At 33.9% G+C, this 15,586-nt stretch overlaps 3 protein-coding genes across 3 annotated transcripts; all 3 read left to right on the top strand.

Annotated features, from left to right (window-relative positions):
- Positions 1 to 4,406, top strand: LOC113855693 (probable disease resistance protein At1g61300). The gene has a single exon (XM_027487324.1). It carries the CDS (start codon positions 1 to 3, stop codon positions 3,229 to 3,231), a length of 3,231 nt encoding a protein of 1,076 aa, XP_027343125.1. The 3' UTR covers positions 3,232 to 4,406.
- Positions 3,407 to 8,356, top strand: LOC113855692. The gene is made up of 8 exons (XM_027487323.1): positions 3,407 to 3,889; positions 4,167 to 4,358; positions 4,447 to 4,698; positions 4,971 to 5,507; positions 5,780 to 6,316; positions 6,589 to 7,125; positions 7,398 to 7,934; positions 8,207 to 8,356. The coding sequence occupies exons 1-8, from the start codon at positions 3,407 to 3,409 to the stop codon at positions 8,354 to 8,356; spliced, it is 3,225 nt and encodes a 1,074-aa protein (XP_027343124.1).
- A 34-nt stretch (positions 8,357 to 8,390) lies between these two features.
- LOC113855691 lies at positions 8,391 to 15,586 on the top strand. Its single transcript, XM_027487322.1, has 11 exons — positions 8,391 to 8,723; positions 9,736 to 10,465; positions 11,088 to 11,221; positions 11,670 to 11,774; positions 11,867 to 11,959; positions 12,224 to 12,346; positions 12,459 to 12,596; positions 12,892 to 13,131; positions 14,305 to 14,367; positions 14,470 to 14,598; positions 14,828 to 15,586. The coding sequence occupies exons 1-11, from the start codon at positions 8,391 to 8,393 to the stop codon at positions 15,584 to 15,586; spliced, it is 2,847 nt and encodes a 948-aa protein (XP_027343123.1).

Genomic DNA, 15,586 nt, shown 5'->3' with positions numbered 1-15,586 from the left:
ATGACGAGTATCCTTCTTGATTGTGCGAACAACATAGTGGGGAGACTAACTAATCTCATAATAGATGAGACTCGTAACGTTTGCTGCTTCAATTGCATTGTGGATGACTTTGAAAAGGAAAAACCAGCGTTGGAAGCGAAATGGAAAACCATATGCAAAGATGTCGAAGATGCAAGAAGAAATACTGAGGAAATTCATGATGATGTTACCCATTGGCAAGGAGAAGCTGAAAAGGTCATTAATGAGGATACCAAAGCAAAAAAGGCTTGTTTTTGGGGATGGTGTCCTAATTGCATTTGGCGATATCATAGGGGCAAAGAACTAACACAAATGACAAACGATATTACAAGACTCAAGGGAACCACCTTTGACCGTGTTGGACGTGCTCCTCATCTTTCAGGCATAGAAAGCCATTCTTCACAAAGTTTCATTCATTTTGAAAGCAGAGATTTAGAATACAAACAGGTTTTGGATGCAATGGCAGATGAGGACACGTATATCATTGCACTCCAAGGAATGGGTGGAACTGGAAAAACTACACTTGCTAAAGAAGTTGGTAGAAAACTTGAGAAATCTGGAAAGTTTGATCATGTCATCTTTACAACTGTGTCAGATGCTCCAGATATCAAAAAGATTCAAGATAGTATTGCAGGACCCTTAGGATTGTCGTTGAAAGACAAAAATGAATGGGAAAGACGCAACACACTACGGCAGAGATTAACTGACCGAGAGAAAATTCTCGTAATGTTAGATGATGTGTGGGAACCAATTAGTTTTGAAGAAATAGGGATTCCTTCTGGTGAGAATCACAATAATTGCAAAGTTCTTTTGACCTCACGCAATGTAAGTGTGTGTAATTCAATGGGATGTCCAAGGCCAATTCAACTGGGGCTTTTGTCAGATCAAGATGCGTGGATCCTATTCAGAAAGCATGCTGGTGTAGATGATGTTTTGTCCAAAAATTTTCAGGATAAAGGGCAGGAAATTACAAATGAATGTAAAAATTTACCGGTTGCCATCGCAGCCATAGCCAGCACTTTGAAGAATAGACCCCTTGAAGAATGGGATGCAGCTTTGACAGCCTTGAGAAATCCTATGCCCATGCTCGATGTTGATGAAAATTTGAGAAATATTTATAGAAGTTTAAGGTATAGCTATGAAAATATGAAGAGTGAAATAGCCAAAAGATTCTTCCTTTTACTGTCTATATTCCCAGCAGATACAGAAGTACCTATAGAACTTCTAACTAAATTTGGCATAGGGGCAGGTTTTTTTGGGGAAGTTGACAAATACTCTGAAGCCAGAAGCCAAGTGCTTTCAGTAAAAAATAAACTCATAAATTCTTGTTTATGGTTGGATGCTGAGAACAATTGTGTGAAGTTGCATGACTTGATTCGTGACGTGGCCCTCTGGATAGCTAATGGAGACATTCAATTCATTGCGCTATCTGAGAAAAAACGGAAGGCATTAGCCAATAAAGAGATGAGAATTAAATATTTGTGTTGTAAGGACTTGCAGGTTGGTGACATGGAAAGCTTTCCTAGTTGGTTTGATGGTTCCAAACTTGAGTTTCTATTGATATCCATGGAAGCAAGCGATCCTGTAGAAGTCCCAAATACGTTCTTTGAAAAAATGACAAGGCTTGGAGTTTTGTATTTAACACATGATGATACGTCAAAGCTTCCTCTGACGCTGTCAATTTCGGACAAGTCATTGACAAATATTCGAACTCTTGTGCTGGCTGATTGGGAATTAGGTGACATCTCTTTTTTGGTAATCCTGCCAAGGCTTGAGATTCTTTCTTTGAGTAGTTGTTCAATAAGGGAGTTGCCAATTGCAATTACAAAATTGGAGAAACTGAGACTGTTGGAGATGGAAGACTGTGAAATTGAAAGGAATAACCCATTTGAAGTGATTGAAAGATGCTTACAACTGGAAGAATTGTATTTCGTTGACAATAAACTTCTAATCCTTGATACTACAGATGAAGTTGAAGCAATTCATCATCTAAATACGACATTTCCTACATTGAATAGGTATTGTTTACAAAGGAATTCGGCAGTGCGTGATTCAAGATCAAAAGTTGTCTGTCTTCCAAATATTGAAGCTTTGGTCTCTGAAGCAACATTTAAGGCTCTAGTGCAAGGAGCAGAAGTTCTTCAACTGGAAGAAATTGAGGGGGAGTGGAGAAATCTCATTCCTGAGATTGTTCCAATGGAAGGTAATGGCATGAATGATTTAATTGAGCTCAGTTTGGAATCTTGTTCAGAGGTACAATGCCTTGTCAACACTAAGCATCATTATTCTGCTGCACCAAATGTCTTCTCCAAGTTGGTTGCACTAGATCTTGTAAATATGGATAGCTTGGAAGAACTGTGCATTGGTCCCATTCCTTCTGAATTTCTAAAGAGTTTACAGAGGCTGAACATAGAACAGTGTAAGAATTTACGAGAACAGTTGAACAAGCTTGACCTTCGCCATCTCAAGATCCTGGAACTGGTAAGTTGTCCAAAGTGGGCATCCCTATTTCCACCATTCACTGCTCGAAGTTTAGTTCTGTTAGAGGAATTGAGAATACGCAAATGTGACCAATTGACAAACATAATAGCAGGTGAAGGATCAAAGGACAAAAAAAAAGAAAGGTTAGATGGCAAAAATGATCACAAGAGCGATGGCTCAGTGTTTCCAAAATTAAAAATCCTTGAGATTAAAAAATGTGATCGATTAGAATGTATTCTTTCAGTCCTTTCTCCTGTGGACATTCCAATATTGGAAACTATCACAATAGTTGATTGTGGCGAGTTGAAACACATGTTTGGTGGTTGCCAACATGAAGACCAAGATGTCGTACTTGGTTCATTGCAAGAAATGGAACTTCGCGGCTTGTCAAATTTCACATGCATTTCTATAGAATGTTACCCTCTTACATCTTCTTCATCAAAGAAGAGGTCATTTTCAAGAATTGGTTCCAAGGCAAAACAAATAAACCTCAGCAAACGAAAAATGATTTTCCAATCCTATTTATGTTGTGGTCGTAGAAGAAATGAAGGAAAATTGAGGAATGACACAAGTATCAAAATGCCTGCGGTTTCCATGACTGCTCAAATAGATCGCTCTACTTCTTCGGTAAAGTGTTCTCTCTCTGTTTTTTTATTTTATTTATTGTATATTTTTACAACCACGTTTTACTTAACTACTATCCCAACCTTAAATATTAGCATTGAAATTTGAAACCAATGGAAAGAAGAATAGTTAAATTTACATTAATTAATAATTATTACTTAATTATGATACTATGTGGTTTGGTTTATAAAGAATCTTTTCGTATGATCTGTAGGTATCAAAATCATTTCCTCGCTCTGCTGAGAGTCTTCAATGTGTTTCAAAACAATCACAAGGACTGAGTATGTCGATTTTTCGCAACACTAGAAAGATTGAACTAGTAGGTCTTGATAAGGTAAATTACCTATTTACTTTATCCACTGCATCGTTAATGTTGTTGGAAAATTTGAGAATTGATGCATGTTCCGGACTGAAGCATATAATAGACTTTGGAGATGACTGTGATGGAAGGAACAGCGATGTTATATTTCCAAACTTAAAGGCTTTCTCAGTGTACAATTGTGGCCAATTGGAATATATGTTTGATCAATATCTTCTGCATCATCAAAAGTATACGAAGATTCATATTGATTTTCCAGCTTTGGAAACACTTCGTCTTTACGAGCTACCAATTTTCATCAGCATTTGCCGCCAAAATTCGTTGTCCGTGACTTTGCCATCTTTGAAAGAGTTGTATGTGAATGGATGTCCCCTGTTTGCACTAACATCTCTCAATGATTTAATGGTTGATTCAGATACAAGACAATTGGATCACGAAAAAGCAAAGGTATTCTTCCTAACTTGTTCAATTGTGCAATCCTAATATTTTGTACTTACAATTAACAATATATATTTGAGATCTGATTGATTCTAATACTTGCTATGCTATGTAATTAATATATAATGTATGGATATTATAGGATTTTGTCATTACTAGAGTGTGTCAGCATCCAAATTTGCATAAAGAAAATTAATGAACAATAAGATAAAAGTTACGAACGAGTCATTCATTGAATTGGAATTGGTTTAATGAACAATAAAACATGTATTTGTTGGGATTTCAGGCATCAAGCTCAGAATGTGTTCAGACTTCTGAGATTGCTCGGTCTCTTTCGAGGCATTCGCAATGCTTGCTCAATATTAGATACATGGAACTAAAGAATTGTCCAAAAGTGATATCATTTTTCACTTTTTCTATTACTTCAACAATGTTGCTGGAGAGTTTGAGGATTGATTCATGTGATGGATTGAAGCACGTAATAACAAGCATGAGACATGATGAAGATCGCAAGAATTGCAACTCAATCTTCCCAAAATTAAAAAAAATTTCTATCCGGGGACCAGTTGGAATATGTGATTGGACCAAACCATCACGAGGATGATGGTCGCAATCTAGAATTTCACACGGATTTCCCAGTTTTGGAAGAACTTACCCTCATAAGACTATCAAAAATTATCAACATCTGTCCCACAAGCTATGTTGTCTCGTTGCCATCTTTAAAGAAATTTGAGTTGGATACATGTCCCCAATATAACTCTGTTACTGATTCGATGATGTCTTTGTATTCAAGACAGCTCCATAGCACAACCAACAAGGTATTTATCTCATTTCTTGAATTTCTTGGTTAGATTTGAAGTGCTCAAATAACATAGACTCAGTCAATAAATAATTAATATAATATTATTTATAGGGACATGATCTTCTTTCAGCAGTGTAAATACTCTTACACTAATCAATTATGAATACACGCATCCAAATTTGCATAAAGAAAATTAATGAACAATAAGATAAAAGTTACGAACGAGTTATTCATTGAATTGGAATTGGTTTAATGATCACTAAAATATGTATTTTGTTGGGATTTCAGGCATCAAGCTCAGAATGTGTTCAGACTTCTGAGATTGCTCGGTCTCTTTCGAGGCATTCACAACGCTTGCTCAATATTAGATACATGGAACTAAAGAATTGTCCAAAAGTGATATCATTGTTCACTTTTTCTATTACTTCAACAATGTTGCTGGAGAGTTTGAGGATTGATTCATGTGATGGATTGAAGCACGTAATAACAAGCATGAGACATGATGAAGATCGCAAGAATTGCAACTCAATCTTCCCAAAATTAAAAGAAATTTCTATCCGGGGATGTGACCAGTTGGAATATGTGATTGGACCAAACCATCACGAGGATGATGGTCGCAATCTAGAATTTCACACGGATTTCCCAGCTTTGGAAGAACTTACCCTCATAAGACTATCAAAAATTATCAACATCTGTCCCACAAGCTATGTTGTCTCGTTGCCATCTTTAAAGAAATTTGAGTTGGATACATGTCCCCAATATAACTCTGTTACTGATTCGATGATGTCTTTATATTCAAGACAGCTCCATAGCACAACCAACAAGGTATTTATCTCATTTCTTGAATTTCTTGGTTAGATTTGAAGTGCTCAAATAACATAGACTCAGTCAATAAATAATTAATATAATATTATTTATAGGGACATGATCTTCTTTCAGCAGTGTAAATACTCTTACACTAATCAATTATGAATACACGCATCCAAATTTGCATAAAGAAAATTAATGAACAATAAGATAAAAGTTACGAACGAGTTATTCATTGAATTGGAATTGGTTTAATGATCACTAAAATATGTATTTTGTTGGGATTTCAGGCATCAAGCTCAGAATGTGTTCAGACTTCTGAGATTGCTCGGTCTCTTTCGAGGCATTCACAACGCTTGCTCAATATTAGATACATGGAACTAAAGAATTGTCCAAAAGTGATATCATTGTTCACTTTTTCTATTACTTCAACAATGTTGCTGGAGAGTTTGAGGATTGATTCATGTGATGGATTGAAGCACGTAATAACAAGCATGAGACATGATGAAGATCGCAAGAATTGCAACTCAATCTTCCCAAAATTAAAAGAAATTTCTATCCGGGGATGTGACCAGTTGGAATATGTGATTGGACCAAACCATCACGAGGATGATGGTCGCAATCTAGAATTTCACACGGATTTCCCAGCTTTGGAAGAACTTACCCTCGTAAGACTATCAAAAATTATCAACATCTGTCCCACAAGCTATGTTGTCTCGTTGCCATCTTTAAAGAAATTTGAGTTGGATACATGTCCCCAATATAACTCTGTTACTGATTCGATGATGTCTTTGTATTCAAGACAGCTCCATAGCACAACCAACAAGGTATTTATCTCATTTCTTGAATTTCTTGGTTAGATTTAAAGTGCTCAAATAACATAGACTCAGTCAATAAATAATTAATATAATATTATTTATAGGGACATGATCTTCTTTCAGCAGTGTAAGTACTCTTACACTAATCAATTATAAATACACGCATCCAAATTTGCATAAAGAAACTTAATGAACAATAAGATAAAAGTTACGAACGAGTTATTCATTGAATTGGAATTGGTTTAATGATCACTAAAATATGTATTTTGTTGGGATTTCAGCCATCAAGCTCAGAATGTGTTCAGACTTCTGAGATTGCTCGGTCTCTTTCGAGGCATTCACAACGCTTGCTCAATATTAGATACATGGAACTAAAGAATTGTCCAAAAGTGATATCATTGTTCACTTTTTCTATTACTTCAACAATGTTGCTGGAGAGTTTGAGGATTGATTCATGTGATGGATTGAAGCACGTAATAACAAGCATGAGACATGATGAAGATCGCAAGAATTGCACCTCAATCTTCCCAAAATTAAAAGAAATTTCTATCCGGGGATGTGACCAGTTGGAATATGTGATTGGACCAAACCATCACGAGGATGATGGTCGCAATCTAGAATTTCACACGGATTTCCCAGCTTTGGAAGAACTTACCCTCATAAGACTATCAAAAATTATCAACATCTGTCCCACAAGCTATGTTGTCTCGTTGCCATCTTTAAAGAAATTTGAGTTGGATACATGTCCCCAATATAACTCTGTTACTGATTCGATGATGTCTTTGTATTCAAGACAGCTCCATAGCACAACCAACAAGGTATTTATCTCATTTCTTGAATTTCTTGGTTAGATTTGAAGTGCTCAAATAACATAGACTCAGTCAATAAATAATTAATATAATATTATTTATAGGGACATGATCTTCTTTCAGCAGTGTAAATACTCTTACACTAATCAATTATGAATACACGCATCCAAATTTGCATAAAGAAAATTAATGAACAATAAGATAAAAGTTACGAACGAGTTATTCATTGAATTGGAATTGGTTTAATGATCACTAAAATATGTATTTTGTTGGGATTTCAGGCATCAAGCTCAGAATGTGTTCAGACTTCTGAGATTGCTCGGTCTCTTTCGAGGCATTCACAACGCTTGCTCAATATTAGATACATGGAACTAAAGAATTGTCCAAAAGTGATATCATTGTTCACTTTTTCTATTACTTCAACAATGTTGCTGGAGAGTTTGAGGATTGATTCATGTGATGGATTGAAGCACGTAATAACAAGCATGAGACATGATGAAGATCGCAAGAATTGCAACTCAATCTTCCCAAAATTAAAAGAAATTTCTATCCGGGGATGTGACCAGTTGGAATATGTGATTGGACCAAACCATCACGAGGATGATGGTCGCAATCTAGAATTTCACACGGATTTCCCAGCTTTGGAAGAACTTACCCTCATAAGACTATCAAAAATTATCAACATCTGTCCCACAAGCTATGTTGTCTCGTTGCCATCTTTAAAGAAATTTGAGTTGGATACATGTCCCCAATATAACTCTGTTACTGATTCGATGATGTCTTTGTATTCAAGACAGCTCCATAGCACAACCAACAAGGTATTTATCTCATTTCTTGAATTTCTTGGTTAGATTTAAAGTGCTCAAATAACATAGACTCAGTCAATAAATAATTAATATAATATTATTTATAGGGACATGATCTTCTTTCAGCAGTGTAAGTACTCTTACACTAATCAATTATAAATACACGCATCCAAATTTGCATAAAGAAACTTAATGAACAATAAGATAAAAGTTACGAACGAGTTATTCATTGAATTGGAATTGGTTTAATGATCACTAAAATATGTATTTTGTTGGGATTTCAGCCATCAAGCTCAGAATGTGTTCAGACTTCTGAGATTGCTCGGTCTCTTTCGAGGCATTCACAACGCTTGCTCAATATTTTGTCCAAAAGTGATATCATTGTTCACTTTTTCTATTACTTCAACAATGTTGCTGGAGAGTTTGAGGATTGATTCATGTGATGGATTGAAGCACGTAATAACAAGCATGAGACATGATGAAGATCGCAAGAATTGCACCTCAATCTTCCCAAAATTAAAAGAAATTTCTATCCGGGGATGTGACCAGTTGGAATATGTGATTGGACCAAACCATCACGAGGATGATGGTCGCAATCTAGAATTTCACATGGATTTCCCAGCTTTGGAAGAACTTACCCTCATAAGACTATCGAAAATGATCAACATCTGTCCCAGAAGCTATGTTGTCTCATTGCCATCTTTAAAGCATTTCGGGTTGGATACATGTCCCCAATATAACTCTGTTACTGATTTGGTGATGTCTTTGTATTCAAGACAGCTCCATAGAACAACCAACAAGGTATTTCTTGAATTTCTTGGTTAGATTTGAAGTGCTCAAATAACATAGACTAAGTCAATAAATAATTAATATAAAATAATTTAGTTGGTTAGTGTCCCATGTTTTTCTTTTTCCTAAACTCTTAGCTTTTTTTCCTCATTTATCTTTTTTTTGGATTTCATAAACAATTCCAATGTTCTTATCTGAATAATATACAATTAGACAACAATTTGATATTATTACAGAGTAGGTGAGAAATATTTAATATTTAATAAAATACTTCAAAAAAATTTCTCTTCATGTATTAAATTTTAATCATAACTTTATTAAAAAGGTTGCATTTGATATCGTTAATTCTACTGAAAAATACACGTATTATGATATAAATATTATTTTTGATGAATTGTTTATAATAAATTATAAATTAATAATTATCTAAGTTTCTAACATTTTTTTTTATATTTTCAATATTATATTTTTATATTTACATAAACCTTTTAAATTTTTGGCATTATATTTAATTATTTTGTAGGAGCATATTGCGGAATAAAAGTGTTGAATGAAAAAAAAAATCCAACAATATTTTCATTTATTTATAAAGAAATTTTCATAATTAAAAAAAATTATCTCTAACAATATTGCCAATCTATATTATATAATTTAGATGATAATATAAAAAAAAATGTGTGTACAATAAAGATTAAATTTTAAAAGTAAATGTGATTTTATAGTGAAGGGATTATTTAAAAATAAAATATAAGTAAAAGCAACAATGTGACTTTACTGCTATTTACTGAATTATCTAAATATGTGTTATGAAAAGATGAGGAATGGTTTGAGACAAAGGCAAGTTAAAATAAATCTGTTGATGATATATCAAGTTATGATGATATAATATAAAATTTAAAATGACTATTAACTACCAGATACCAATTTTATTTTATTCTTTTCATTTTTATAACTGTTTTTAATTTTCCTTTCTTTTCTTGTACACTAATTTCTTTTATACATTTTTTATCGCCTTGCTTTATAGGACACAAGGGAGGGTGAGAAGCGCTTGCTCAATTTGGAAACTCTATGCATAAGTGCCACCGGAGTAGAAAGTATTTTTCATATAGATGAACATCAGAAAATTGAACAACCATTGAGCACAACATTAAAAATCCTACAGTTGTTGAATCTAGCGGAGATGAAGCGTATTTGCGTGGCTTCCAAAAATTCTTTTACCTTCCAACATCTTGAAAGATTAATAATAGAGGGATGTGCAAAATTGGAATTAATCTTTACTGCTTCAATTTCAAGATGTCTACCAGAGTTGAAAATACTACATATAACAGAATGCGAAGAATTAAAGGAATTAGTTGAAAAGAATGTAGAGAATCAGAAATTGTCTACACAAGCATGCTTCCCAAAGCTAGCAGTACTCATCATCCGACAATGCAACAAGTTGAAACGTTTGGTTTCTGTCTCCAGCTCCGCATCCAATGATTTTCCCAACCTGGAAATTTTAATAGTAAATGGAGCCTCAGAGCTAGAAGAACTGATTGGATATGAACAAGGACAAGGTGATGGTGAGATGGGGAGGGTGGAAGTTAAGTTTCCCAAATTAAGAGCGGTGATATTTAGGCATCTGTTAAGGCTTTGTCTTGAGGTTGAAACAATGCAGACCATAAGGCATCGTATTGTCTACAATTGTCCAAATTTCTCTTTGACTTCAACTACTTCTCCTGAGAAGCTTTACAAAATAGCTTCTGATTTGGAAGGTAAATAATACAATACATCATTCCTTATCATGCATCACTACACAGTTTTGACAAAAATGATGTTTTAGTTTTGTTATTTTGATGTAAATGTGTATACTTCGATAATTTTGCAACTAATCATCTAAGCTTTTCATAGAATAACACATTTGAAATAAGTCTCCTATCATACGGATGGTTGTACATCTATTACTGCAATTTTGAAGCAAATCTTCTCCCACTTCACAAACAATTTGCGTATCCTATTTACACCCAAATAAAACCTTAGAAAATATTTACTTCATTTACGCCCAAACACTCATTTGATTCTTCTCAAACAAACAAATTATATTATTCTCAAAGTCTAAGTCAGCATAATCACATAAATTGTAATTTCTTTTCTTTCCTTTTTGTTAATATGCTTCTTCACTAAAAGCATGAATAATTTAATTATGAAGAATAAAGGAATTAAGATTATGATCACTTAGACATAGAGTCACCATATGCTACTGTGGAACTATCTAAATTATTTTATAACGTTAAATGTTAAAGTAATGATTAATGTTCCATATTTCAAGGTCGATGTTACAATTTTTTTTTCTTTTCACTGTCTAATGGAGTCCTTGTGTGTGTATGTGTTTTATAGGCGTGCAATTGATTGGGTTTAATATTCTTGAAATATTTTACATTCTTCTTCGAGGAATAGAGGAAGTCACCGCTGACCGTCTAGTTGACATCGACACCGAAGGAACTTCAGGAAGTATGTTGCCCTCATCTAAGGTCAGTGCAAATCAATCTATGCAATATCTAATTAATAGACAATTATAACAATGATTACATCAAATCAAACGACTCATCCATTGCTTCAAAAAACTTTACAAAGGTATACAATATATCCACTGCTAATAGCTAACCACCCACTTTTTGGCACCGTTGTTTATCATTCATTTAATTAATTCGAAAATAATCCTTGCCATCTGGAATTAACTTTATTAGAAAAATGTTAGATCATAAAAATGTGTTGCCTTATGAAAAAGAAAAGTGAAAAGCATTTGCTTTTGTCATCTAGTAATTTACGGTTCAAATTTTACACTTATTAAGTAGGTCATGATTATTAGGGACATTTGTAACTTAAGTACAAAAGCTTTCGTACCAAATGGCATTGCTGAATTTATTAACAAAATTGACTTACTGAGTTTCTCTATCTGTATGTTTTGGTGTTTCTCAGATTGGTGAAGAATCAAAGGAAGAGTTTCCTTCGAAATTTTCTGAAATTGAACCGATTGACAGGCCATCTGGAAGTCCTTCGGCTATTTCTCAAACAATTTCAATAGTGAGTTTACTAACAAATCTTCTCCATCTTTGAGGAAACGAAATGAAAGGCACAGAACTAATTACTTTGCATCTATCCATTGCTACATATAGGAATTAGCGGATGGACAATCAATGTCTGAACATTTTCTTATGAACCAACAAATGCCACTCAATGAAATTGAAAGCAAACTTGAAATTTCTGAGGTAAATAATGTTATACCACCAGTCATTAAAATTTGTACATTCTACGAAAAATTAATGGGAAATGAATAGTTGAAGTATAATATAATAACCAAGGAATAAGGTATGCAAAAGGGTTCTGACTTAGAGATCTCACTGCAAACCTCCAATTTAGAAACACAATACGCCACCTGGACAATGTCTTGTCCCCTATATATCCTTGTTGTCATTTTTTATCATAGGAATGGAAGAACACTACGAAGTAACATGGATTTTGGATTTTTGCAGATTAATGAAACAGGTGTTGAAGAAGAAAGTACATCAGATGAAATCATAACGTCCACTGATTCAGAATCAACTAGATCACAGTTAGGCCCATTAGTTACTTCTCGGCATAAATCAAATGAACTTGTAAGTTAGTTGTATGCAATTGCTTCATTCTGATTTAAGCATGTTTTACAACTTGTTTCTGATTTATTATTTTCCATAAGAGTGGGATCTTATTGCAAAAATCACTTTTCAGCCTCAAATGAAACATAAAGATCTTGCAACCTCAGAAAATGAGCTACCTTCTTCACAACTCAATGAAAAAGAGATAACCATTATTGGAAAAGATCCAACACCAATGAAATCAACAATAGCAGCTCCTCTGACTTCGCTTGTAAGTTTATAAACTAATTGACTTTAAAATGAAATTTTAGAAATAGTTCAAAACTAATTCTTTTCATGCTTGTTAAATATTTCAAAAAGAACATCAAGGATCGCCAGTCAACCAGTGATCCAAATTTTCTAGACCAACAACATGCGCTTAGAGAAACAATAGTAACCTTAGACATTGCTTAAATAGCTTTCATACCACCTTAAGATATACATTACATTATAAGAGTGGTCTTTTTCTAAGCTATATATAACATCAAAACAACTTAAAATGTATTCGTCCCTTTTCTCTTGTATAGAGTATTGAGGCATCAGCAAAAGAATGCGTTCCAGAGAGTTCCAACTTGATTGACAAAGAGGGAGAAATTGTTGTTGTCTCCATTGACAACATTGTGACTCAAAGAAACGAAGTACTAGAGAAGGAATTTATTAGAAGAGCTTCTATTTCAGAGAGGCCATCAATAGCAGCTTCACAAACGCATTCAGATTTGATTACTCCAAGTCCCCCGGATATTCCTCTGCCTAAACCACACTCAAATGTGAGTCTATCTTAATGTTGAAATTTTTTACATACGCCATGATTTTGTCATGTGTAATTTTATTTTATTAGATATTGATATGATATCACACATGTATTCTGACATAGTGTAATATCCTTGGAAGTGTCTTACCTTACTTGTTTACCTGTTCTTTTTTATCCAAGTGTCCATGCTATGTATTTGTATCTAAAACAAAACTTTAGGAGCTGATGAAAGAAAACATTTTCACCTTTTTTAACTTGCTTGACTGCTAATAGTCTACTATAACCTCTTCTCTGTATTGAGGATAATGCTTTTACTATTATCTTTTACTTCTTATGGCAATTGATGGATGGGCAATCAATGGCTGAATCATGTATGATAAAGCAACAGAAGCCATTTGGAGAAACCCTATGTATTGTTGAAATTCCTCGTGTATTATGTATTATGTAAAATCACATGACTATAAATTTACTATAATGAATTTCAAAGTAAATGAATAGTTGAAATGGAAATAAGAGTCCAAGAACACTGAAAAATCTCACAATAATCTTTCATTCATAATTTGTTGAAAAGAGATACCAACAAAAACAACCAAAGTAAAATTTAGAATAGAAGCCTGCAGTGGACATATTGTCAAATTCGAAAGAAATACTAGTAACTCTCATAAATACAAGGTAAATCCTTAGTTATCATAAATAAATATAATGTTAATCATCATAAATTAACAAGCTTATTCATTTGTACTGCAAATGTACATTTCAGAAATAAACACCAAGTCTGCAACTTAATTACATTTTTGTGCTCTACAGTTACAGTCTCTGTTAAATTTAATGGGCTGTAAAAATTTTTAATTACTATTTACTATTTTAATTATATTTACTTACTGCAGTATGTTTGTGTGTGTCAGTAAGCAATGTTATGATTGGTGGTTTTAATTTGCTTGTATTTTGGACAGATTTGCACTCTTAATATTAGTGGGTGCATGCCCTTTTTGCTGCAGCATGTATGAGTATTATGATGAGATATTTTTACTGATGTATTTTTACTTAAATATCAATGCATAATAGCAGAACAGAAAAGTTATGCAGCAAAAACGAAAATAGCTCTGTACTTCCCTTTCCACTCTTCTCCTTATACTGTTTTTATGGTTCTGTTTTATGTTTTATGGTCTTTGCTATCTTCATTTAACAGTCTCTCCAAGAAATAGTGGAGCAAAGTACTCAAGAGGATTCTAAATCTGAGAAAACCATAACTGCAACTTTGTCCTCTGATCATCCCACTAATACGCTTTTTGAATTTTAAAATGTTAATGAAACTATGAAAGTGTGTATGTTTTTATTTTTTGCTGATCTGCAGAGTACCGAGAGAGGTGTTGAAGAAGGAGCATCTGAAGATGCAAAGATGGCAACTTTGTCAACTCATTTGAAACCAACTAGCTCACAGCCAGGCCCGTCAGTTACTCCTCAGCGTGAATCATATCGATACGTAAGTTTATTGAATGTAATTACCTTTTGAATGTAGGTAATCTTATAATAAAGTTTCTTTGTTTGTTATTCAATATCTACCATTAAAATGGGATCAAGAAATTGACATAATTTAAATTAGACTTCTTATGCTTCCATCCAAAGTTGTAGCAGAACAATTGTTTCATGGCAAGTAATGTGGCTCAATGCGAATGCTTTTTTCTGTTATTCTTTTCTTTGTATTCTTCCAGAGTGAAATAAGACCAAGCCAAACTGAGACACTCACAAATAAAGAAAGTGAATGCCATCCTATAAATATTCAAGACTTCAGGTATGATGGTGATGACCAAATATCAGCTTCTGTTGTCACCGAAGATAACTTGGTGGTTAAGGTCCTTGCTGACCTTGAAGAGTCTCTAAAGATGCCTATGAAGGACATAGCTTGCTCTGAAACTAATAGCCTTCGTCTTCTGACGGCTCTTAACTTCTTGTCTCGACTTTCTTTAGAACATGTTACCCTATCAGATGGACTTAAAGCTATAATAGAATCTTTGCACAAAGAGTTTCCAATTATTCTACGTTCCTTCAAGCAAGCCTTTGCTACCACCAACAAATTTGTTGTGTTTGAAGAAAGAGTGAAATCAATCAAGGAAGAACTTGATCATCGAAAAGAGGTAGCCACTACTCTTGCTTGCAATATTTCCAAGACTAGGAATCTTATGGATGAAGCTCGACAAAAGGAAGCAATGTTGAAGGAACAGATGAATAGGTTGGAGGAAGAAATAAAAGATTATGAAGCTGAATTATCATCACTTGAAGAGAGAGAGAATAAATTTGTTGAAGAAACTATAGGGTACGAAAAAGAGTGTGATATTATGAGCAATAACATGTCTCAAATGGCAGAAGATCAAAGAAAAGCTCGGCAAGAATTATATGAAATCGATTATAAATGGTCAGTTCTGTGTAGCCAATTTGAGCACAATCGCACTACTGCTAAGAATCCCTCTTAA

Source organism: Abrus precatorius, unplaced genomic scaffold (assembly GCF_003935025.1).
Source record: "Abrus precatorius isolate BTA unplaced genomic scaffold, Abrus_2018 Scaffold11, whole genome shotgun sequence".
NCBI classification, from domain to species: Eukaryota; Viridiplantae; Streptophyta; class Magnoliopsida; order Fabales; family Fabaceae; genus Abrus; species Abrus precatorius.
This window is presented reverse-complemented; position numbering and strand designations above follow the sequence as displayed.

What these genes read in the sequence shown, in the direction of transcription:
- LOC113855692 (XM_027487323.1), top strand. Translation starts at nt 3,407, where the DNA reads ATGTCGATTTTTCGCAACACTAGAAAGATTGAACTAGTAGGTCTTGAT. An exon ending in TCCATAGCACAACCAACAAG is followed by an intron (nt 4,699 to 4,970) that starts GTATTTATCTCA and finishes TTGGGATTTCAG; the next exon opens with GCATCAAGCTCAGAATGTGT. An exon ending in TCCATAGCACAACCAACAAG is followed by an intron (nt 5,508 to 5,779) that starts GTATTTATCTCA and finishes TTGGGATTTCAG; the next exon opens with GCATCAAGCTCAGAATGTGT.
- LOC113855691 (XM_027487322.1), top strand. Translation starts at nt 8,391, where the DNA reads ATGAGACATGATGAAGATCGCAAGAATTGCACCTCAATCTTCCCAAAA. An exon ending in TTTCTCAAACAATTTCAATA is followed by an intron (nt 11,775 to 11,866) that starts GTGAGTTTACTA and finishes TGCTACATATAG; the next exon opens with GAATTAGCGGATGGACAATC. An exon ending in AGCGTGAATCATATCGATAC is followed by an intron (nt 14,599 to 14,827) that starts GTAAGTTTATTG and finishes GTATTCTTCCAG; the next exon opens with AGTGAAATAAGACCAAGCCA.
- LOC113855693 (XM_027487324.1), top strand. Translation starts at nt 1, where the DNA reads ATGACGAGTATCCTTCTTGATTGTGCGAACAACATAGTGGGGAGACTA.